This window comes from Embiotoca jacksoni, unplaced genomic scaffold (genome assembly GCF_022577435.1).
Source record: "Embiotoca jacksoni isolate LCO1_2020_lvr unplaced genomic scaffold, fEmbJac1.0.p SCAF_13, whole genome shotgun sequence".
Taxonomy (NCBI): Eukaryota; Metazoa; Chordata; class Actinopteri; family Embiotocidae; genus Embiotoca; species Embiotoca jacksoni.
In genome coordinates this window covers 10,908,842-10,934,639 of record NW_027185263.1, presented here as the reverse complement: position 1 = coordinate 10,934,639, position 25,798 = coordinate 10,908,842, and the positions used below count along the sequence as shown (strand labels likewise).

Genomic DNA, 25,798 nt, shown 5'->3' with positions numbered 1-25,798 from the left:
ACAACCCCCCGTTTCCTCGTGCTCGCTTATATTTGCATGCATATCCTATTTATATACTTTAATTTCAGTGCAGCAGATTCCATGCTAAAATGTTTCTTTCAACTGATCACAACCTCTTTGAATTTATTTAAGAAAGATTTATTATTATTCATTATTACCTCTGCCAAGAAAGTTATCTTTTCTGTGTTGTTTGTTTGCGTGTGTTTTCCTGTTTGTTAGCAGGATTGGAGCAAAACTGGAGGCGTGATTTTCATGAAACTTGTTGAAAGGGTGAAGCAATGGCCTTGGAAGAACCCATTGAATTTTGGAGCGGATATGAATAGCAGGGCAGATCCAAAAATTATTTTTGATTGTCATTAACATTGCGAGATAGGCTATTTAAATGTTGATGTTGCAGTTAGAGTATTGTTTCACTTCCTGCTGCTATTGCTCTGTGCGCTGATGCCGTTCATGGATTTTTAAATCTTTGCTCGGCAACACTATATCACTCAATAAAGATGCAAATTTTGATTCGTAACATACAGTTGCGTTTTCAAATGTTATACTTCACATAATTTTCAGTCTACTAACTTAGCAATAAGCAATGGAATCGCGGCTCCGCTCCCTGGACAACAACCTAGCTAATCAGGCCCCAGTAGACAGAGCAGGCTGACTTCATGTGCACCGAGCAGTTGGGAAGCCAGGCTGTCTTGGTGACACTACAGAGGAAGCATAGCCTTAAACAGAAGCCTGTGGTGACAGTCGAGACTGAACAATGCTTTCCTCCGAGTCTGGTTCTGTCTGGTTTTTTTTCTGTTAAAAGAGAGATTTGAACTGAAAAATCCAGGTGATGGTAGGTAAGTCAAATAGTGACAAAACAGGCAATTCTAGAAATACTACATTTCACAGTGTATATTCAGGAGTGCCAGTAATCCTCTGGGATACACATGTACCTATTCAAACAGCAAGCAGTCATGATGGAGCAGTTGAGGACAGTGGTTTCCTGAGGGAGATCCGGAGGGGGACATCTGCTGAGATGTGAAGCTCCACCTCGGCACAAGCATATTTTCACATCATGCTAATAGTTTTGTAAAGATATCTAGACTTATATGGTGGTTCAGGTTGCAGATTTGCATATCAGAGAGGAGTGGATATTTGGCCTTGGTGGAGGTCTGCACCCTCCGAGCACTCTTCTAGGTTTTTAATGGTATTGTCTATCCTCATAAATTTGCATGAATGTGCATACATTTGTTAAAGCAGTTTTTAAGATATTCCATTTAATATCATATAAGGCAATGACTTGCATAGAAAATCAGATGAATATTTTCCAATCAGTTACAAAGATCAATCAACGTAATGTTGTAGCGCCAACGTATTTGTGTCTTAGGCTCGGTTCTCTTTTTCACTATCAGAGTACTTTAGTTTAAGTTGTTCTAGAGACTTATTTTTAACTCAGTCAGAGTGCTATGCTCCTCCTGATCCCTTTACTAATAGAAGAAATATTATATGCAAACCACTGCTGGCTATGTGACTTGGTGTAATGGCTGAATAAGGCGGTGTAAGGGGAACAAGAAGGTAAAGAAGAGTGCAGCACTCAAGCAAGATGAATCGGGCATATTCTTTGAGGCCCATAAACTGTGACCTGCTAGTGAGCTAGTTGATGATTCAGGTCACATTTACAGCAACAAACTGCTTCATTCTGATTTTATCTCCGTGTTGATGGTTTTAAAAGCCTTAATCGGGCTCATGTCTATTTATCTATGTGTCTGTCTGTGCTAAATTTATCGACTCTGGGTGTGAACAGTTGTCCTGGCAGAGATTTGATTCAGCAGTTGGATGCATTAGCATTTCATATAAACTGTACATTCATAAGATAAACACGTACCATACCTTCACTTTGAAATATTGTTGGAATCGTTTTTTTCCATTCTAACTGTGCTAATCTTAACTTCTGCAAAGTCTGAACTATCCTTAAAGAACTGACACTTTTTCTTTTGAGAGGAAGAATGCTGACATGTTGTGGACCTAAGGTTTGTTAGAGCATAAAAATCTCTGGTCACTCTCTTTTGTCTGCTATGCAGCAGTGCTTCCCAAGGTGCTGACCTAAACAGTCTCCAGCTGTCTGAGTTATTCAACTCAAGTATTTTTATGATAAATATTGAGGTATTTTTTGAACTCTCTTTGTACACTATGTTTCTCCGTTGAGAAGAAAATGTTCATACAGTTTGGGGAAACTGAGATTTTCTCCAAGTTAAACATGGAGAAATTAATACATTTTGAACTGCTATGGGAGAATTTTTAACAGCCAAACTTTATTCTGAGTAATCAGCAGGACTCTGAACTCTTACATGTCCAAACATCCTGTCTGAAAAGAAGCATCCATCTGTGTCCTGGGGTTATTTGAAGAAATCGATTTACTGTTACACTCTTTGATTGTAAAACATGCGACTGGACAGATACATAAATGATTCCTTGAGACAACAAACAAAGCACAACATTTTTGTTTATCATCAGCTCTCCCAATAATGAAAGCCGATGCTAAAAATGATAGCGCAGCATATAAAATGTAATTAACAAAAATTTGATTTAAGACAAATGTGTGAGCTCGGAGACGAAGTGCCAAGGCAGCAAACGTTACGGGTGATGTCTTCAATCTCTAATCCAAAGTTTCCATCAAAGAAAATGTCTCGGCGTATGTAGGTCAAACCCATCTTTGTTCCATATACCAGGCTAGATTAGATTTCATTTCCAAATTGGTTAATTAAAAGGGGGTATCATTATTTCAGTCATTGTTTCCTTCAATGAGTAGCAGTAATAATTCTTACAGATACTTTCTTGTTTGACTTGAAATACTATACAGTGATTCAACAGACCGTTCAATTTGTCTGTGGTCTCCCACTCTGAGGATACTCCTGTTCTGTATTTAACTCAAGCTAACGGCTGTGAACTTGAGAAGCATAAATCAGACACCGAGTTATGTGACAGCTTTTCTCCAATCATTAAATGATTCGATATCATTCAGCATTTGCCTCTACAGTGTGGCGTGGGCCGCAAATTTAGACATTCAACCACTGCCCAGATCTGAGCTTTCACAACAGGAGCTGAGCTGGGATGAATCTTCCTGTGAGCTTACTGTAAACATCAGCAGCTATGACATTGAATCTAACACGATGTAGTTCTTGAAAACATCCAAGCTTTGGACAAACACAAAGTTGTGTCTCACCATCAGCATATTGCCCAAATAGAGGGTATTTCTGGAACATTCGCTCATAGTGGAATTATCGTGACACACTCAGGGAATTTTATGCCCAAATGCTATGAATACTTTATCACATATTTGTAATTCAACTTGGTAATTAATATCCAAAGTTCTGCCCTGTTTTGCTCCCAGCATCACTCCGACTGTGAGCCCTAAGATTGAGGGGATTACAGAGGTGTGGTGAGAAGCCATTATTTCCGGCACGACTGTTTTTTTTACCAGGGGCACAGACCCATGACACACCCATACCTCAAGAACACTGAGCGTGCATACTGAATGCAGGTTTCCTTACGTTCGCTCTAATAGACCCATTGGAATTGCTTTCATAGTCTTGCAGGCTCCATTCAGAGAATGACTGGATATCCGACCTCCACTGGTCCCCCAATAGAAAAACTGATGGATAAAAAGAATAAAGCTAAACAGCTGGAGACAAATAACCACGTGGTACATTGGGTACAAATGCCGCACTCCTCTCTATTGCAACCTGCAACCTGACTGGATAAACTGTCGAAAAGAGGGACAGTTTCAGATCGCTTGCAGTTCATTGAAGCACGAAAAGGAAAACCAATGCATGCAACAGAGGCATGCTGCAAGACGACAAGACCTTGAGCTGTGTCTCCTGTATAGAATCAAATGGCATACTATGAAGTGTCTCTGTGACAAGCAACCGCAGCTCACATATATGATTAAATCAAACATGCCTATGCATTTTAAACAGTGTTAGATACACACAGTGAGCACGGCAGCAGCGCATGGAAATATTATTGTGATCCTCTCATCCACAGCAAAGCAAGGCGCATAGAATTGCACAGGCATGCATCTATTGTAGCAGTTCTCTATGGGTAAAATCTGCTAGATTTGTCAAGCGTATTTTCAGCAGTATAGAGTAAACTGGTTTCTTTTAATTTTTTTTTGGGGGGGGGGTTACAGTCCACCTCCTGTTTTTGCTTTCACCTGCTTATCCAGTTGATTCAACAGAGCAATGCTTTAAGCTCACCGCTGTGTTCACTGACACGTTACCGAGTATCATACTACGATCCCTATTGTTTGGTGTCAGCCATGGATTCCAAAAAAAAAAAAATTCAGTCTTACTCCCTGCAACATTGAGTCAGTGTGATATCGGCACATGAACTTTCAGTAATTGCTGAACCTCCAGGCCCTCTGCCTGCCCCTTCGTCCTTCCCCAGGGAAGCAGGTTGACTCTTAATAACAGCAAATCATTCATGCTGAATCTCTTCAGCGGTGCAATGCTCACTCTGAACATGTATATCCTGGCCTGTCCTTAAATGTTCCATATGAGAGACTATATATTGATTAATTGGATAAAGTTGGATGGGCAAAATAGTATTAGGTGGCAATCCCAACAATCTTATGTTATTAGAGAGCCTGAATAAAAGTGAAGGAGAGCAGCTGTTATAGCATCCGAGTCCTTTAAAGGTATCTAATCCTCATTATTTCCTGCCCCCAGCTGTATCGTATGAATGCATGCACACAACTGTCGAATATTAATTTGAGATCCTTACTATGATATTTGCAACTTGTCCAGAAACATTTTTTCAAAAACATAAACCACAGTGACAAACAAGACTGAGTAAAACATTCTGCACATGCAACGCGACTTATCCACTCCCCCAACGCTACGATTGGCCAGCTGTGTGCAGCTGTGTGGAGAAAGGAGCCAGGGTTTGAAGTTCTTTCTCAAACTGCATTTTACTCTGACATTTTTTACTCGACTATTTCTGGTAATTTTTCTGTTAACTATTTCATATTTTGTTTAGCCCTTCTGCCACTGAGAATAATCACAAGTATCCGACACATGATTACACGTATAAACGGTGGATAAATAAAATAAAAGGCATTACAACCCCCATAGATTAACTAGTTTCACTGAGAAATTTTTCCTTTTCATTCCAATAACTTTTGGAAAGTCTAGGAGAGCTGCACAATTACATATTTTTATATCCAGGCTAAATTCCTAATCTTAGGTACCAGTCTTTCTTAGTGTTGGAGGAAAGAAGTTTGTATCCGTTTGTGCTGGCGGGGTCGCTCCGGCCCCCACTGAAATGAGATGAATTGAGCACCTGTGGTGGCCCCCAGTCCAGATCCTGATCATGATGGGTAATTGGCTTGTTACTTCTAATGAAGTAAGCACATGCTACCGAGTGAGATAAGCCATTAAATGTAGAGCTTAACTGTAAACACCCTACTTACAAAGTGAGACCTAATTTATGTGTGATCAATAGTGAGTCCTATGTGGACAGGGGAGAGCAGACCCGGGTCCAAACACACCAATGGCACCAAGGAGTCATCACTAAACCAGTGCTATCGATTCTAGGCTGAACAATGTTGCCATGAAACATCCAAAACGGGTCCCTCTTTGGTCAGTTCAGTAAAGCTACTTTAATAACGTTTTAACAAACTGAAATTCTTCAGAGTATTACTGAGACTTCACTTTAAAAAAAAATGTCAACGTGAGTAGGAATTCAAAATACACTGAATTCCTTCCAAAGATCCATGACAAGACCCACTTATGTTCAAGATGTGTGCTGAATCAGCTTCTTATAGGCGCAGAGGAATGCCATTACCCGACGAGCATCTCAAAGCCCTGCTGGGAAATAGGCCCCTGCATGTTTCATCTACCCTGTCTGTGTTAGCCAAGCAGCACCTTTTGAGTGTTGGTAAAATTGTTGTGAGGAAAGGCAGTGTGTGTGATCAAGATAGGAAACACAGGAGAAGTAAGAGATATATAAATACATATAAAGGCAGTATGTGGTTTGTTTAACAATTAACATTTACATCTCACATTTAAATGTCTGCTCATCGTGTCTTTAACCTTTCAAAGTAGGAAGTCATACTGTGCAGTTGTTACATGCGGTATATACAAGTATTCTTAGCAGAGAACGCATCCTAAAAGCTTCCACATTATGCTGCATTTATATGTCTGACAATGATGTCTTGGTGAACAATTTGCTTTTAATGAGTGTAAATGGGAGATGCTGCAAAACAATTGGCATGCAGTGAGACCATGAAGCTGAAAGCACCAGATACCTCCCTGTCTCTTAAGGTTTAAAATTACTAATGTACTGTTTTTGAAAATAAAAAACAAGCTGAAATTGACCACATATATACAGCTACGACAGATTCTGAGAAGCGTTCCAAACAGCATAAACCTGACCCTAGCCAATTGCAATTCATCCTGTGGAGGAGGGTGTCCGTTTTTATGACCTTCCAGGATACAGCTATTCCCATGATAAACCCGTCTATCAGAAGGGTTTTCTTCCAGCCGGGAGCCTTCTGATACTTTGGGGAAAAACTTTGATTTATTTGCTGCGATGCAGTCTTTCTTGCGACATCTACCTTTAGCAAATAAACCCAACTGTGGCAGTCCCTCATCAGCAGGAAACCCAGCAGAGGTTGTAATTCCCTGCAGACTCAGACACATATTTCTCTCTGTGACAGAGATGAAATTGGGACAAACTCCCATGAAATGTCTCTGCTCCTTGTTGAGAAACATCTATAAATGAGAAAGAACTCAGTTTGACATTACAAAGATTATTCCTTCCTTTTAAACAAATTAGATCTTTTTCTGTTAAATTATAAACCCGGAAGCTTTAAAAGTCTGCATTTATTGGAGACTGATTGTACCTTGTATGTAAAGTGCTACAATGTCTGGATTCCTTTCTCTTTGAGGAGACAGGGTGACTTTGGTACAGTTTATGAATGTTAAGAGCAGAAATCTCAACATTCATTGTACAACCTGCTGTTTAAATCAAACATATTTTGAGTTTCATCAGATGTGTGATATATGCCAAGCAGTAAGCCTCTTCAAAATCTTGTTGCAGTCTTTTGTGCAAACTGGATGTAATTGATTGTAGCTGCTTATTTTGGTTTTGATCACTTAATTGAATCACACAGTGGTATTGCTCTTTTATGTGTTTTTAATAGGTTGCGGGCTGCATCAGAGTTCTTTGGCAAAGAGACATACAGTAAGCTGTATCAGGCAACACAGACACTAGAATAAATTCATTTATTGGCTTTGTTCTCTGCAGGGTAATGAAAAGATAAATAAACATTGACCTTCTTCAATTAATGTCAATGTAGTTTCCCGGGAAATAATTTGACAGGATGACCTAACACCCTTTTGACATCAGTCTTTTAGTCTGAATGGTATCAATGGGTTAGTACAGGCTCTCAGTTCAACCATAAACTGGTGCACAATATGTTATATCCTCAGGCCTGTGAGGCACAACCTCTTCTGTTATTACAAAGCCAAAGTGTGTGATACAACCGTCCACTAGACACTATTGTGCCTGTGTCATGCTTTGCCTCGCCTCAGGGTGAAAAGTAAACGCATGTGGTTTTGCCAACCAAAAGTACTTGGTTAGATTCAGGAAAATATCATGGTTTCATTCAAATGTGACACAGTTGCAATTTGGTTCGGGTTTAATGAAAGACTGTACTTTGTGTTAAAATAAGTAATTTTGGTTTGAGAAATACTAAGTACGTCACATAATTTACTTAGCGTATGTTATATAAGTTAAATATGTTACGTGTGGAACTTGCTTACGTTACTTAAAATAAATCAAATGTTGACTTTCCCACACATCAGACCCCTGGTCGTCTCTGTGAAAGTTCTGTGTTTGTATTATCGAAGCCACCTGACCTCCTCCTCACTAGGACTTTGTCACATGACCTCCTTTTTTAACCCTATTTGTACACATTTATACATTTCATGGCGAGGCGAAACGCAACACTGACATGTTATTCTCTGGTGAACTGACGGATGTATTACACGATTTGGAAAGATACTGCGCTGCACAAAGAATTGAATCTCTTGTTTGCTTGTTTGCTTCCAACATTCTTCCTTTCTATCACCCCCAGCCTCCGGTCTGCATGTGTTGTTTCGCTGTAGCGTCTTAGCTTGAGTCCAGGGAGCACAGAGAGCTTAAGGGGTTCAACATCACTGAAGTTAGGGAGGCCATGGATTGTGCCAGAACATCTGTGGGGTGCTTACAAGACAGGCTTTTCCCACCAGCTTCTTGGAAATCAGCACAGGTCTCCGCAAACTATAGTGAGACCCTCTGTTTCTCTTTCTGCCTGACAGCTAAGACATGAGGTGGGGTGCCAGGATGGAGATCTTACTTTGCCAAAGAATTGTGTTAAGGGCCTGTTGCGGAAATCTCTTTCTTCAGTTGTTCTTTGAAAGTGACCTGTAACGATGTGAATCACAGCTGAATGCTTAAAAATTCTCCAGCGCTCTCATTTCCATATTTCCCTCCTTAATGATTTGTTACATTTTCTAAATAATTTGCCATATTACTCACAGTGACGAGATTATTTACCTTTTTTGTACAATTAGTAGTTTGTAATGTTTCCAGATATTCATTACACATTCTTCTTTTATGTCTCAGATGTTGGAATGCTGAGGAGAGCGGAGGCTGTACTTAGGCTGCGTGCCTAGCTAACCCATGGAGAACTGACAGGAACAGTGCTGGATGGAGGCCAAGACACTGGATGGCGAAGACGAGGAAGCACACAGTATTGTGGATCACTTTATGTTGTTTGTTCTCTTTCTCAGCCGATCCAAAGTAGATGCAAAGTACTCTGCAATGTGCCTCAGTTGTTCACTCTGTCACGTGTCACCCATGGAGAGATGGCAAAAAGAGTCAGGATAGACAGTCAAGGCTAGACAAAAACTCCTTTTCTGTACGGAGGAGTTGCAGTATTACTTCTGCAAATTGTAGGGTGACAACAAAAATATAGACACTAGATATCACTTCCTTACCCCTGTTTAGGATTCATATGAATTAGATACCACAGGAGCCAGCAGTAGATAGTAGTTAGTAACCATCATGGGCAGGTGTAAAGGCGAGGCGTCCTGGTTATTGTTGTTAGCTGGATTGGTGCTAACAGGAATAGCTTTGGAATATGAGGGGGTTCCTGGTCAGTGGACTCGCTACGGCCAGTGGGATGCCAAGACAACAGGTGAGCTCAGCTTTATTCTGAAAACCAACATCAGCAAAGCTCTGGTGCTCTACCTCGACGACGGGGGGAACTGCGACTTCCTGGAGCTGCTAATTGCCGACGGGAGGCTCCACATGCGCTTTACCATCCACTGTGCGGAACCGGCCTCTCTGCACACCGAGACCAACATCAACGACCACCGCTGGCACCGAGTCTTTGTCGCCCGTAATTACAGGGAGACCAGGATGGTGGTGGATAATGAGGAGAAAGTGGCTGAGGTGAAGTCCAAGAGGAAAGAGATGGTCGTGGCCAGCGACCTTTACGTTGGGGGGATCTCACCTGATGTGCGCCTCTCTGCACTCACTTCAAGCACTGTTAAATACGAGCCACCATACCAGGGCCTTATAGCCAATTTGAAACTGGGGGAGGCACTGCCAATACTGTTGGATGGCCAAGCTGTCCACAATGATTTGGAGTACATATGTGAAGTACACTCTCCATGCAGCAACAAAGGCCTGTGCTCCGTCAGCCAAGGAGAGGTCCTCTGCGACTGTATCAATACCAGCTACAGGGGAAGGTACTGCCATGAAGGTAAGGTCATCTTTCTGTGAGCAGCTTAATGTATTTTTAGCAGTAATATGTGTGTATTTTTACGCTATGAGGTGAGGACGGACAGTGTTTACCTCAATAATTAATTATTTTGCTTATGAAATAAAAGGTAGGGTTGGACTTGGTATGAAGACATGTTGTTGTTATTATTCTTTTCCTAAAGTGAGGCAGCCACCGGCTACTAGTACATGATGAATGTTAAAATGCAGTGGAACAATTCCACATGTAGGAGAGTTATAAAGTTGACGGTCAAGAGTAGTTAAGTAAGAAAACAGACTGAGTATTGTGAGTTTTGAAGCAGGGCATGAAGCAAAAATACTGCGGAACTATTTGACTGTTTTACTCAGGCTCAACAAATGCCTTCGAACGGCGAAAACTCTCGCCCCTGACAAAGCTGATGAGAAGCATGTCTTTAGCTATTATCTTTGAGATGACGGCCGTTGTTTGCTCTGCACATCAAACTTACTTCATCTGGTGAAAAAGCTTGCCGTTGATTGTTGATCTGCAGATGGACCATCTGCTTGGTGCTTTGCTGTCAAATGACTGCCTAGCCGTGGTAGACTTATGATTTGCTAGCTTCACCTGGCAGAGTTTGCAGTGCATCTCATTTTTGTTAATTGTTCCACGCAGAGCTTTTTGACAGTTGTCGTAGTTTTTGCTGTCTGTACCGTTGACTCTAACCTCACAGGACCACACGTGTTTTACCGCCGCATGGTAGTAATGTGTTCTTCTCCTTTTGTTGCTCAGTAGTGACTGTTGGGAAATGGCTTTTATGCGCATTACCGCCACTAATAACATATTAAAACCAAGAGACATAAGACGTGATGATTGTCACTTGAAAAATATGAATTTAAAATGTTTTAATGACTGTAACAAAATTAATTATGAAGCACTCCCATTTTAAAGAAATGTACATCTAAGATTTGCTAACATTAGCCACTATGAGCTAAAGGTGAGATCAAACAATTGTCTTAGCCTAATTATTTCACTTTTGCTTTGGTCAACAGAAGCAATTGAATGCCACTTAGGTTTAAGTAGCTTATTAATTTCCCATTCTAAATATATATTCCATACCCTCATTGAGCTCCAGAGGATAATCAATAAAGCCTACTTAAGAGCAATCTTGGGCAAAGTATACTACAGCAGTACTTCCAGGCTGCTCTGGTGTGTGAGTCCAATCTCTCAGCAGTTGTCTTCACAAGTCGGACGACAACAGATTTCCAATGCGATAGCTGTTTGCAAGTTTGTCAACACTGAGACATCTAACAGGCCACCAAATACATGTAATTTTCTTATTCTGGAAAATCAGAAAAACAGCAAGAGGAGAATTTTGCATTTTAAAGTGAGCTTTGAAACTCCTTATTACCTACAGAACAGAACAGAAAGTGGAAGTGATTAAGATTGTTTTCACTTGGCAAAACACTTCAGGTTTCCCTCGTATAAATGTTAGTCATGAATACACAGTGTGGTTGGCTTTGAAACTCGTCAGCCTTCCTCCGCAAGGAAAACTAAACACAATCCTGGCAGGGGCACTTAACAGTGGACTACATTACTGTATATCTGTGATTATATGTATGTCATTAGATGTCACAGATGTGATGCAATGCCACAAATATTGTCAACAGCTTTAATGCTACAGAACAAATGATCAACCTGCCAGCCTCCGGCTAAATCATGTAGGTCAGCATGCGTGGTGCGACACAGAAAGCAGCAGAAAGGTTGAGCAAAGCATGATATATTTGTCTACGTTAGATGAGCTGCAGATCGTAAACTGGTAGCAAATTAATAATTAATATTCTGCTGTTGACATTAAATATGTCTTTGTCTTTATTCTCCTGCAGCTGTCCAGAAAGAAGTAGAAGGTAAGACGATGCATTATATAATGAACATGAATGATGAGCATAATTTTTTTTCTCCGTGATGCTCTTATTTGCAAAGGCTATTACCAGAGAATCGGTGTGTGTGAGTGTGTTTGGTTATTATCAGGTTGTTATTGTCAGTTTGGACTGCAGTTCTGACATCCAACAAATTAAGCTGAACGGAGATATACTATCACCGGTCACGAGGTCACTGATGAAAAAGCGGCTAATGTGCTGAATGCTCATTGTATATATAATCAGTGTGCTCAAGGTGACTAGAGAGGTCTGCAGAGTACGTGGGTGTCACACAATATGGGTTGCATTCATATACTGCATCAGAGAAAAGGACTGTACAGAGATGCTTTGTTTCATTATTTATAAATTCTGTTTTTCCTCTCTCTTCAGTGCACATTTTTCTCATCTAAACTACTGTTATAAAGTTTACCAAGTTCTATATACCATTATGCTCCAAGGTCGATATGTGGATTAAACTCATCATGACGGTATAAATCCTCAGGCACATCATGGCTGATTGCTGAGGCCCTAACATTCATCAAAATGTAATAACATGTTTTTTTCATAGTTGCATTTCACACTATTTTCTGAAGAGGAACAAATTCCCCTGAGCGGGAAAAAATATATTTCTCTCGTTAGCAACACTTTAACTGACCACAATTAAGCAGGATTGGTCCTTAATGAGGTGCACGTACTGAACTGAAATGAAGATTGAAAGTGAGGAGGGAGATTTGTTTATTCGGCATCAGAGCGTGAACATCCATCTCCCCCCAGTAAGGACTGCTGGTTCTGGTGAAAGAGCAGCCAACAGGCTCAGGAGACCGGCGCAAGGTGCGCTGAACCGCTGCACATTATAAATCACTGTTACTGACTCGATATACGCAGACCTATGCACACCTGCTCTCTGAAGTCCTGCGTTTGACACTTAGATTTGGCATATGACAGCAAAATAGACTGGGGACTGCAAAACACTGTTGTCTTCATGTATAGTCTCTTCACTTGGTTGTGCAGAATACAAATACATGACTGGATTTAAGGACAGCAAACATTTGGTGCGTATTGGTATACTTATCATTAGATGTAATATTTTCTTAAATATGACATGTTTTGGTGTAAACTCCGTGCTGCATTCAAAACAGCACAGATGGATAACTTAGTGACTGTTTTATATGCTTGTACTTTTCAGTAACAGTTAATAGGTTTCATCTCTGCACACATTTCCAAAAGCGAGCATTAATCATTCTTAATATGAGCAAAGATGGCATGGCTCTGCTCACAGCAAAGAGGCAGGCAGTATTAGATGACATGCTGCAAAGAGAGCACATCAGAACGTTTATTGGATTAAAGCTTGACATGGAGACAATCCCCTAATGCAGAATGCATGAAAACAACAGACAACAGAAAAATCACACTCAGCAGATGCCTTTTTTTTCCCCCTGTCCTTCACACCACTCCATATGCTATTCGGCAGCAAGTCTCCTCTCTGTTGTCCTTGCATCAACAGAAATAGACTAATCTATGCGTTACCTAAATCGCCTCCCCCCCCCCCAGAGATGACAAAGATGGTAACCCAAATGCTATATTTGCTCTTGGTTGTGTGTATTAAGTGGTGCAGGAATTATCTTTATTTGTCTGAGGAACTGCTTTAAGGCAGTGAAAACCTTTTGGCACAGCAGGTGAGTAGTTGGAGTTGTTCATCTACAGTATGCAGCATGTGGGCTTCCATCGATCGGTGCGGACAAAGGCCATGGTGGGGCATGCTCAGATCCCAAAAGAGTGCAGCATCCTCTGATGTTTTGTGCGCAAAATAATAATAATAATTTAAAAAAAAAGGTCTGTGAACAAGAGATAAGGATAGCCACCTCACAAGGCCGATACAGAACAGAGAGAAATCACTCAAACATATAGGAAAACCTGACATGACACACACACGACAACTGCAAGTGCACCATCATTGTTTTGCTTTTTTTTTTCCCCCCTTCAGATTTTCATGTGTAAGCACACAGAAAAAACACACGAAGAAATAGAGGGATGATAAAGCAAGCATAGAAATCTTCGAGAGAAAGGACACAGCTGGTCCTGGTGGGCTCGCATCTTTCAGCAGCAGTGACCTTGGTCTAATCCCTCATTACAACAGCCTCCATAATACTGTACTTTTCACGGAAAAACAAATTTGGCAAATCCTAATCCTCATGCAATGGCTCTTTCTTCTTGGATGCGCGCTAATTAATGTCACAATAATGACTGAGAGGTCCTTCAACATCTGCATTTGTTTCTTCATTATATTTGTTTAATTAAACCAACAAAGATAGTAGTGTTCATCTTGTGTAGAAGTCTTTCAAAAGTTAACACTGTCATTAACAGTCAGGAAAAATAAAATCAATATGTATTTTTGCGTTGTTTAGCAACATAAATTATCTTAATTAGTTACATTTATGGAAAAAAAGTCATACCCTAACATGTTTATAAATCATGCTAGAGTCTTTCAGTGACTTTGCCACAAAAATTCAAGATGTTTGTAAGTTTGTTTTTTTTATCTTTTTTTTTTACACGGATTAAATCATTAAAAAATAAGAAAGGCGGAAGGAGGAGGTTTAGAGGCTAAAGGTCAGCAGCTCATGATGAGGAAACCCTGTCTGTTCATACAACGTTTTTGAAGTGACAGGCGTCCTCTCTGAAGCAATGTTTGTTTACCAAAAAACGTTTTTTGCTGGTGAACAAACACGGGTGATTCTACATTAAGAAGCAGCTGCTCTGGTCTCTGGATTTAAGTATTCATTATTCAGTGTGAAAACTGTCATTTCCAACCAGCTCGAACGTGAATTATGATCGGGCCAAAGGTGCAACATACTTGATGATGTCGTACGTTTTTCATGGTTATGGATCTACTCAAGGTCAGCAGACGCTCATGAGTTAAGGCGTGTATAAGCACAGCAAGCACATTGCTAATAGCTGGAAATTGCATAACCCCTCAAGGAGTGTCATGATGCAGTGATCAGTAACATCCCATCTACAAGGTAAATCTACCAATTCACAGATTGCACACAGACCCGAGTAGAACAGTTGGCTTTAGCAGGGTTTCTTTTGATCTGTTATACAAAAATAATATAACACATTGTTATATAATGAGGCAGAGTCAATAGGATCCTAAAAGTCACATGCCAACATTTGAATAAAATGAGCTTCCATAGCCTGCTTATTAATTTTTTGTTTGCCCTGCAACTCTTATTTAAAAATAGCTGGTAGATTACTGGTGGGAAGGACAGTTTATTTCCATACAGGCTTTCTTTTCCCCTCTAATGGGACTCCACAGGTCTTAGCCTGTTATCTCTGCATTTCCACACACTGAGATTTGGATGTGAGGCGCAGCCAAGGATAGGATGCACATATTCAATGGGTGGCTGCCTCTATACAAGGGCAGCGACGACACCACTCCTAATCCACTTTTCGTCAACTCCTCGGAAATACATGCATTGTAAGGGATTAATATGTTGGCGCCTCCAATCATAAGTGCCTGCTATGACCTGCCGTGGTCGACAGCATCCGTCTTTACTAGTCAGTGCTACGGGTAAGATTTCCTCTCCTGAGTGCAGAAGTCTGATGTGTGGAGTCATCATAGCTGCAAATTGTTTGGGTCAAAGATCCTTTCTGTAGCTTCACAGAAATAACCAGTTATAACATTTGGAGTTTACCCCATTTGGTGAAGCAATAGCTTGTGGCTGTGGACTGCTTCTGCATATTAGTTAGGTAATAGGAAACGTGCACCTCTTCCTCTCAAAGGCAAAGAGATGGGGGGAAATTTTACTAGATATTCCTCCTGCTATCTCGGTCAGCGGTGGCTGACAACAACGGTGTCTTTGTTACTGTTAATGACAGTGTATATAATCCTCGTTTGTCGCCCCGTGTTGCTGATGCTCTGCTTATAGCACAAAGATGGGCAGAGGATGCAAACAGACATGATCTTAATCCAATCACATCTGGATAGAGGGGTGATGAGGGGAAGACGAGGAGGCATAATTTACGTCGTGTGCATACGTACATGTGGAACACACAGCCGCAGTGAGGGTGCACTCAGCAGCTCTTTGTCTGCTATGCAGACAGGGTTGTGGGTGAATCGTGTCTAAGCGGAGGCTCAGTCACTGGCTTTGCAATGGCACACTGTATGAAAAGCCTACGTGTTGGCAAGCAAGGACCCTCCCAGGGGTAATCATGTCCATTCCACACCGAGTCGCAGCAGTAAGAGCCTTTTTTTTTTTTTTTTTTTTTTTTTTTCAGGAGATGTGACCTGCCTCTTCATAAGGTTTTTACCTAATGACTGAAGTGGGACTGGAATTGTGAGTAACTGACTGGCTGTACAGGGGTCTTAAAGTGCCGATGCACTGATGAGAGCTGTTTATGTTGGCTGGCACAGTGGGGCTCATGTGCTCAGCAGAAGTGTTGTATTATGTCAGCCCGAGCTCCTCTTTGGCAGGAGGAGCAGGTGAGCTGTGCAATTTCTTGTTGACCCACTGAGATATTCATCCACATTTCACCCTGTCTGTGCTTAGCAGGGGACAGAGGAGTGAGGGGTTTAAGCTGGTGGTGTAAACCTATGAAACTTGGCTTTGATCACCACGGTGTGCACAAGTGAACCTGCAGGGCTTTAATACAGCGTCACCTTCAACTAGTGATATCCTGCAATTGACAGTGACAATGATAAGAGTATTGCAGTGCTGCACTTATCAGAATTACAATAATGTCCTGTGTTACACAGTATAGAGAATACTGTGTACTGACTAAACCTTCGGCCTTCTACTTGACAGAATTTGGAGGCACCGTTGGGGTACAGCTGCCTTCTGCTTTCTGTCAGAATTAAAAGGTTTGACGTGGCATATCATTGCAGCCTGAGCTGTTACATGATGGTTATTATCCGTGTTATGAGAGGGGCGCAGTGCTCAGGCTCCACCCCTTAAAAGCCTCTGAATTAGATTGGAAATCCTCTCAGGAAGTGTGAGAGATAGACGCCAAAGATTTAAAGGATAAGGAATGGTGTCACTTCTGCCCTTTGAACAAACGCTGCCATATACAAGGTCACGTAGGCTCTTCTGGATTGGCTGGGCACTTACATGCAAAACACTCGTGTGGAGATGTGTAGATGAGTTGCGAAACATCCAGAGATCATAGGAATCGCTGACCTAGCTTTACCGTGTGGGAAGTTCTTTACATTAGGTGTCTGCAATATGAAAGCAGGTTTTATGTATTCCTGATACATCTCAAACGCTGTCTGCATCAAGTAAACATACAATATGTGTTCCATTAGAAAAAAGCATCTGTGTGAGCAACTGAGGGTTGCACCAGTCAAGATGTTTTTTTCTTTCCTTGCTTTCCCTCTCCTCCCTTGAGATGTTTGTCTGTTTTGAGTTTGATTTCCCCTTTATATTTTAGTTGGAACTTTGACATCCGTACCTACCCCAGGATGTCTGTCACAAACTGCAGTCCAACATTGTGACAATGCTTTTGTTCTCCCGAACCTCTTTATGAACTTCTTGTTTTCGTATCCTTTTTTCTGTTCTTTCCCTCAAGGTCTGGCGCACCTGATGTTAAACCGCCAAGGTATGGGGTCTATTGGTTTGCTTTTCCTTCCCAGCCACCTGAACACATTTCCCCTTCCCCTGAAATCATTTCAGTTGACTGTGCTGCACTAATATTTCCTCTCCTCTTTTTTCATATACTTGCCTATTCGTTTTTTGCTTCCTCTCATGTTATGCTCACTATTCACTCAATTTGTGTCCGTCAAACCCTTGTCCTGACCACTGACTGAGCTACTGGAACATCACCTTTGACCTCTGCAGTTTTTCGCCAAGGTAATGCATCTATGCTCATAGCATCTCTTCGGTTTGGTTTCATGGTGTTTTCAAAGGAAACAGGTGTCAGTCAAAAAGAATAAAGGTATCTCATCCTAAAAAAATGTCTCTTAGGTCCGCACAGGAAGCAGATTATTTTCTTTGCTGCGAAAATAATCAGTATTGACAGACATTATCAGAGAAATTGAATTTCCTTTTTTTGTTTGTTTTTTATTCTGAAGGTTGTTGTATATATAATTAAGATTTTCTTACAGTTTCAAGGTAGCACTGATTTCTCAAGTGTTATCACGGAGTTGCTTATGATCATTGATCTGTGGTAGATCTCAACATTCGAATTAAAGGAAAGCTTTAGTACTGTGATGGGAAATCTTGGAAGAAAAAACATGTATCCGCTGCCATGTTAGGCAAAGCATTTGGACAACACAGGGCAAAACTGTCATTTTCACTGAATACCATGGGTGGCAATGACCTAGATGAAGTCTGCTGTATTTAGGCTTTGTGTCTTCCACCATGTACTGCGAGATTCAGACAAAAGTCATCATCCTGTCTCCATGGCAATCAGTGTTGTCTCTAAACATACTTGAGACTAGGCTTTGATGGTCCACTCTCGGACAGTATAATTCATTGGTCCAAGTTGTCTGGAAAATTACTTGTCTGACCAGAAAAGCATGGGTGTTGGGTTGTCATTACAGCTCCTGTATTCTTGCTTTTTTTTTCCCAGATCTATTCAATGTTTTTCAACCAAATCAATCTTGAGACATGATTATGAATAATCTGCAGCTGTAAACTGAGACCACTTTGTACGTCACCTTGTGTTATTCACATTCACAGTACACACTGAAGATGGAAAAAAAAAAAAAAAAGGAGGGTGTGGCAGTATTCTGAGTGTTTTATTCTACATTTCCTTGTGTTAAACTGATAACATTAATATCAAGGTCATTTACAGTAGATTAAAAAGCTTAAGCAAATACTTCACAGAATGATTGCACCATAATGCAGCCTGAGGCTGTACATGACTGTGACATCATTTATATGGATTTGTTGGTTACCCTCTGTGGGACAAACTTGATCATATTTAGAAGACGTAATTAGTCTTCATAAGGCCAAAAATAATGTCACATTTAAGCCCTTACTTTAATTGAGGGTTGTGCTGATTTATAACAATACACTTACTTTATGCCACAACTGCCTCAATCAAACAAAGATTAATATTGTCTGATGTATTCGAATAATGCTGCAGTATAAAATATGTAGTATGTCTTGCTGTAAGTGTGTCCTAAAGCCAACCACAATGTTATTTGTCATGAAATTAGGCCTAAATGTATTGGCTCAATTTCTTACCAAGAAGTTGGTAATTGATTGTGAAATGAAGATTTACAGAAATAACCCTCCAAGCAATACACGGGCGTAGCACAGCTACAATTAGTAACAAAGTACTGTGCCTCTGACCTCATGGGATATACATGAGACATCAAAGTTTTATCCAGCCACTTAATGTTATAACAAACATTTGTTATTAACAATGTTCCAGCTGTAGCCTGGGGGGGATATTCGAGAGAGGGTTTTGATTTCATCTCTATTTATACTGCCACAGTTAGACTTCAAGAAAATTCAGCAGCGCCCACTTGTGCACGTGTTTCAGCCCCACGATTCTTTGCTAGTGTGTACACGCAGATGCACTGTAAATGGTGAGATTATTCAGGCTCAAGTGTAGCCTACAGTGTCCCTGCTCCAGACCAATGGTCAGCTGCTGCCCCACCATCGACATGCACACTGCCCGACTCAGGTCTGGGTGCATCCAGCAGACAGTCCCCGAAGCAGTAGATGATGTTCATAACTGCATCTGTGCCCCAGGCTTTTTGGAAATTACTCTGCTGTAAAGCTTAACATTATTATTAACATTAGATCCGACTCGATCTGCTTGGAAACCCGGCGATACTACGTCCCACCCACCGATAGCCACAACCTGACTGCACCACAGGCCTGTCAATCAAACGGACACGGCCCCATAAACACGGCTTTTTAAAGCTTTTTTTATGATAATGGCATGATTATTTTCAGATGGACGGCCAGAAAACGAATAAGAAGGAGCGACTTTAGCTAGCAAAACCGAGATAACTCCTGGAGAGACTGAGAATTTTATGAGACTAGTTGAATGGTAGTCTATGGAGCCGGAGGCTTTTTGGAGCCAACTTTAGTGGCACTAGGTGGTTTTACAGCTTAAGGCACTTCTGTATCGCCTCATTTTTCAGAGCCAGAAGCTACATCCACTTTTATATACAGTCTATGATAGCAACACACGAACAGAGAGAGGGCTGTTGGCACAAAAAGGTAAGATATGGCCACGGGAAGAGAAGCAGCAGAGGCATGTAGAGATTGTTGGTGCTGCCATTATTTTCTGCTGAGCCTTCTTCCTGTATCAATATGTCCCATTTGCATCAAGCGATCCTCCCTCAGTCAGCTACAACATACTTGAAGTGCTAAACTGTTCCAGCAGCATGTTCAAGCTGGCATACTCACTGCAGCCGGCGTCTTTGAAGGTATTTTCTTGGAGTTAGTGCCAAAGTCTATCTGGTGTCAGGGAAAACAAAGACAGCATTTCCTTTTCCACAAACTAGCAAACATTGTTGCTGCAGACAATAGGCAACCATCTTGGTAACAAGGAAAGCAGAGAAATGACCCACTGCCTTTCTATCTACCCACACACTTCCACTGACCCTTCAGAGACTTTCAAAAGGGCTTTAGGGTCATCTGTGACTGTGACATCTTATTTATTGGAAGCCTGGAATGACAGAAAGATGAATAGACAGATTGTACAGGATGTGCAGGGGTTATGGTGCAAATCCTCTCCTTATAATGGCTGATCTCTCATGAGGTAACCTTTTCGAGATATCAGGTTAAATGGATACTGACTTCTAGTGTTCCCTATTCATGTTTTACAATCATTTTCTCAACCACTATAAATTCCCTTCAATGTTCCCTTCTGCACCTGCACTTTGGGTTAACGTTTCACCTAAAATGTGACTCACATGAGGAACGTTTACAACAACAGCTTAACGGATGCTCAACAGTTGAGCAACTACACAGCTCAAACAATAGAGACTAATGGCACCATTGATCTTGCAGCCTTAAATTTAGCCCCGCAGTTCAGAAGCAGACACTTACTGTACAAACAAACGTGAGGCTTAAGGGACAGCTCATCCTTCCAGCTTGAAACAAATCACTCAATAGCTGGGAAGCTGCATCTTATCAACAAGCAAAGGAAGCAGCCCACTCATGTTATACAACAGTTAACATCGGGTCAGTGTAGAACAGTGGTTTAATGTCAGGAGGAACCAATGTGAAATTTTACTGTGGAGTTCAATTTTGTTCGAATTAAGAGTGGGTGTGAGAAGGAATTGTACGTGTGTGGAAGGCCTTTGAAGCAAAATAGAATACAATGTGTTTTATAATTTAGTGTACAGTAGGTCTATCTATTTCTTTATCTATCTAGCTACCTACTCATCTATCCTTCATTGTAATGTCTAGAATAACTTTGTATTATATGCTGTCTGCCACCAAAGGTACACTGATAGCACTGCTTGTGAAGAGCTAACATGGGGAATTCTCCGAGACAATGGCAAAGACAAAAACCAACATCTTTAATGAAGCTCCGTCTGCTTCCCTCTGAACAGTTGGGAAATTCTTTTCTTTGCATTTTACTGTGCATTTACATTACCCAGTGGACGTTCCTTTGACTGCGGGTGTAAATTAGATGTTTAGCCAAGCCTGACGCATTCATGCTGGCATTTTTAAAACGTCACCGTGGAATAAAGGATAAAGCTGGTGTTCTTCTATAGTTTTTTCAAGAAAATGTTTTACTGGAATAGGGGTAAATAGGACTATTTTAAGATGTGATGTAATAGTGTGAGTCTGGTGTGTTTTTGAGGAGGTCTATGGAACAGAGGAATAAGCTTTGTTGTGCTTCATCTGCAGAGACTATACTTGTCAGAAGAATCACTTTATTGTTGGTCTTTTGACATGATTTGTTAACAATATGAAATATATATAATATCACCAGCGTTATCCTTTAATGTGCAAATGACACACACAATCATGTTTTCTTTCACTGGCAGTACATTCATCAGAATGTACAGTGTTTTTGTAGCATATGTGAAAAGCTCCATAACTACAAACATGGTCTTTTCAAGTTAGTGACAGAGAAAGATTTGTCAAACAATGCTGAACTGTGTGTTTTCCACTCATTTTAGTCACCAAACCTACTCTATTTCAACATGCTCAATTAGTGAATATACCCAGTAGATAATTTAAAGTTAAGCCTAATGACAGGAAGAATTATCTAAGACGTTCTTCTTCCCCTTTCAGGGCAGGAGGAGTCAGTGGCCACCTTCAAAGGAAATGAGTTCTTCAGCTACAACCTGTCCCAGACTCCCATTCAGAGTAGTTTGGATGAGATCACGCTGTCCTTCCGCACCCTGCAGAGGAACGGCCTGCTGCTGCACACGGGAAAGTCAGCTGACTATGTCAACCTGTCCCTGAGGAACGGAGCTCTGTGGCTCGTCATCAACCTGGGCTCCGGTGCTTTTGAAGCTCTGGTGGAACCGGCCAGCGGGAAGTTTAATGACAATGTCTGGCATGATGTGCGAGTGACACGCAACCTCCGTCAGGTGTGTATACGTCCATAACCTCTGATTTTGAAGCTTGTTGCCGACAGGACTAAGAAACTCTTTTATTTATGTCAGAAAATGACACATAGGATGTAAGAGAAACCAGTTGCTGTGTACAGTATTGGCACGCACAGTGAGTGTATCTTAAAGGTATATATAATAATAATAATAATAATAATAAATATTAAAATGTCTTTGCCGTTTGGACCAGATTCTTACGAGGTCCAGGTAATACTAGTTACATGAAAATAGGCTCTTTTGGGGACTATTGTCCACTGTAAGTAAAGAAACGCTGTGTAGGATTCTGTTGAATTTTTTTTATATTTCTGCTCCTGTTTTTCCACATTTTGATATTACAAACTCATATCAGGTCACTGCCTGCTTGCTCGTGAAGAAGATTGCATTGGTGAAAATCACAGAGTCTTTCTATAATTCAGCAACTTGATTTTGTATTTATTTATTTATTGCACCCAAAAGATTGCTGGAATGTTTTTAAAAGGAAGACTCAACTTATTCCCTGTTATCCATCATATTCATTTTCCCTGCAGTACTGATGATATCCCAGTGTGTTCGTTTTTCTAGTTATATTGAACAAAAGTGATCACCCAGAATTTCTGTTTTTGATAAACTCTGCTTAAACAACAACAAACATTTTTTTATTTTTTATTTTTTGGTGGGGGGGATTAGCCCACTGATGCAACGTTGCAGCAGAATCAGGGAGGTCATGCAAGAAAAAGCAAGAGCTTATATAGTGAATACAGCCACTGCATGTGTCCGACATTACACTGCTGTACCTACCTACTGTACTCCAGCTAAGTACAACTCGGCCCTAAGGTTTCACATCATTACCATTGTCTGGACAAGGTCCTGAATTCCCAAACTAATTTACTGCCAGGGTGTGTCTGTTACATTATATGTTACCCTGCTGGCATTCGGACTGCAGTCCTTCTACAATTAGTCCCATCATGCACTGCCTTACAGCTCCAAAAAATGTTTATATTAAAACTGGATAAATGTCATGTGAAGTGTATGCTTGCGGTTCAAAACCCACGCATAATTAGTGCCTATCTGAAGGTTTATTGAATGTTTTGGCCCACAGATTTACAGTCTGGTTCAGTGTCATCTATTTATTTTCATCAGCTAAAACTGCAGAAATACTAATATCACCTGGTGAGGAAAGCTAGATAAGATTCTCAGGAGGTGGTAGAGACTATAAAGAGTGTAAACACAGGACTTTAAACTTTTTAGATGACCAACTGACGAATGTAGACTTCACTCTGGATGCTTATCTTGCTCTTTTTTCTGGTGTCTAAACTGGTTTTTTGCAACATTTTCAATCAGTCAGCTTGTGGCGAAGTTTGGTCCCTTACATGTATATATATATATATATATATATATATATATATATATATATATATATATATATATATAAAATTAAAAATCATACAGCTTTCTTTAAGCCTGCACTATTTTTGCTCCGTGCGTGCAGCTGAAACAGGTTTTTAACATCACATTGACAAATAATCACCTCGTGATAAACAGCTGCTTATTTACACAACTAACAGTTAACTATAGTAAATATTCACTCTATTTTATCTCTGCTTAGGGCTCTTTAACTGCCAGTTATGTTGTTCTCCAGCTAATCTGGTACAGCAGAAGTCGTCTCTGCTCCTCAAAACAGAAAACAGAATCCTAGACTCTAATTTCAGAGCTATAGAAAAATGTGCTCCAGCGCTACATCAGCGCTCTCAGAATCTGTATTTTAAGCACGGCTAATTTGCTGTGTCTTATTCCGTTCACACCTGATACACCTGATGATGGTGTTAAAGTATCTTCATTTGGGGCATTAACTGTCGACATGTTTTTTTAGCCAGCTTTTCACATTTTGGGAAAGTGTCTACTGGATTTGTTGAGGATCACAAATTACAACATTACCAGGTCAAGCACAGATCCTTTGTACTAATGTTCCTTACAGAAAAAAACACAAGCATGTTCACATGGGACACATATGATCACATGTATGACAACCACATGTGATCATTAGTTTTTGCACGTGAAATGCATGTGTTTTTTCTGTAAAGGGTGCAATGTAATATTGCTACTTTACAAATCCCTTTAAATCAGCAGAAGACAAATCAGGAGTCCAACAGCATACATTTCTAGTACAAAAATGAAACGTTTAGCTTTTTTGCGCCACATGAAGTGATCACTTTGTGAGTTTACTCAAACCATAACTAAACTGAATATATTCTCTATTTGGGCACATGCGATGCATGTAAATGTAAAATTTCCCTGCTAAAGCAGAGCTTGTTTTGTATCTAAGCATCTCATCATCACCAATATGTTCTGAACCTGTCACACTAACCTGCATATAAACTTGCATCCTCCTTCACGTCTATTTCCTTACCCGAGCTTCCAAAAGAGCGGCAATTCAATGCTCACACCGTCACTTATGCTTTCAGGCATGCATTTGATCCCTGTGTAAATTGCTTTCCCCTCAGATAACTTACCTCACTGACATGTAGATAGGGGGAACTGTAACTCCCAAGAGAGTGCTGGTGGAAACATTTTATTAGATCCGGTGGTGCTTTTCAGGCTAGAATTCCTCCCATTACTATCTCCATCGCCATCTGCTTTTTCTGTCACTGTTGTGGGCAAACGAGTTGGTGCTCATTCACTCTCCTTTTCTGACCCTTGTTAATGATGCATTCACCTTTTTTTTTTTTGGTCTGCCTGGTACACACAGCACGTTAACATGCACACACATCATCTGTTGTTGTTCCTCCTAAACACTGAAATTCTCTGGAGTTACATTAACAACCATGAATATATACGTTTCCCTTTAATGACCTCAGTATAACACTGGCTGTGGAGAAATTATAGAGACATTATAATGAAAGTCTGCCACAAATTGTATAGTCCATGACTGCAGCCTGAATATAGATCCTCTCGAGTGCTTCTAATTAACAATGACCTAATTCAGAAATTACCTTTGCATTGATCCCTCGCTTTCATAGATTCAAATGCCTGTAAATCAACCTTCTGGCTGTCAAGATATGGTGTAATACCATAGGAGACATTGCACGTGCTTTTGCAGACATTGTCGAGTGAAAGGAAAAAGCAACATCATTCTGCTCCAGACATAAAAGCGTGTTTTTCTGAAGTTTTCTTGATGTGCAGTGTCATCAACCCACAGTCAAGCCTTCTCATTGTCCAGTGTCCAAGTCAAAGATACCGAAAGCTACATTTCTAGATGGACAGAAATCAATAGCTGCCAGTAGCAGCAAACGGTGAGGCAGGACTTTGTTTTATAGACCTGACACCTGAACATACCGTGTCAGGTCATCCTTTTGTCTCTTGTCCTTTTGCTTTAAAATGTATTGACAAAATAGGAACGACAGATTGTACAAAGTCGACCCATTCTCGAGCACAAAATCATCAGCTTTTACTCAGATTGCCCAAGAGTCCCATATTTTAAATGAATTGTTTTCTATATGTTTATTTTTTATCTCTTTAAATGAAGCTCTGCTGGATCCCTCTCCTTCATCCTTCTGTCTAAATAGAAATGATCCCATTTTCATCAGCAATGTTTTCTCTGAATAT

The 25,798-nt window shown here is 40.6% G+C and overlaps 1 protein-coding gene across 6 annotated transcripts in view; it reads left to right on the top strand.

Moving 5' to 3' along the window:
- The window catches only part of nrxn2a (neurexin 2a), a 116,314-nt gene that overhangs the window by 13,981 nt on the left and 76,535 nt on the right, over positions 1 to 25,798 (top strand). For 5 of the 6 annotated variants that reach the window (XM_069146438.1, XM_069146435.1, XM_069146437.1 and 2 more), the window contains exons 2-6: positions 8,650 to 9,793; positions 11,653 to 11,673; positions 17,248 to 17,277; positions 17,517 to 17,528; positions 21,894 to 22,195. In XM_069146438.1, the coding sequence (XP_069002539.1) occupies positions 9,091 to 9,793; positions 11,653 to 11,673; positions 17,248 to 17,277; positions 17,517 to 17,528; positions 21,894 to 22,195 (1,068 nt within the window). In that variant the 5' untranslated portion in view covers positions 8,650 to 9,090. The remainder of the gene's footprint in view (positions 1 to 8,649; positions 9,794 to 11,652; positions 11,674 to 17,247; positions 17,278 to 17,516; positions 17,529 to 21,893; positions 22,196 to 25,798) is intronic. The other variant, XM_069146436.1, reaches the window with a different exon arrangement.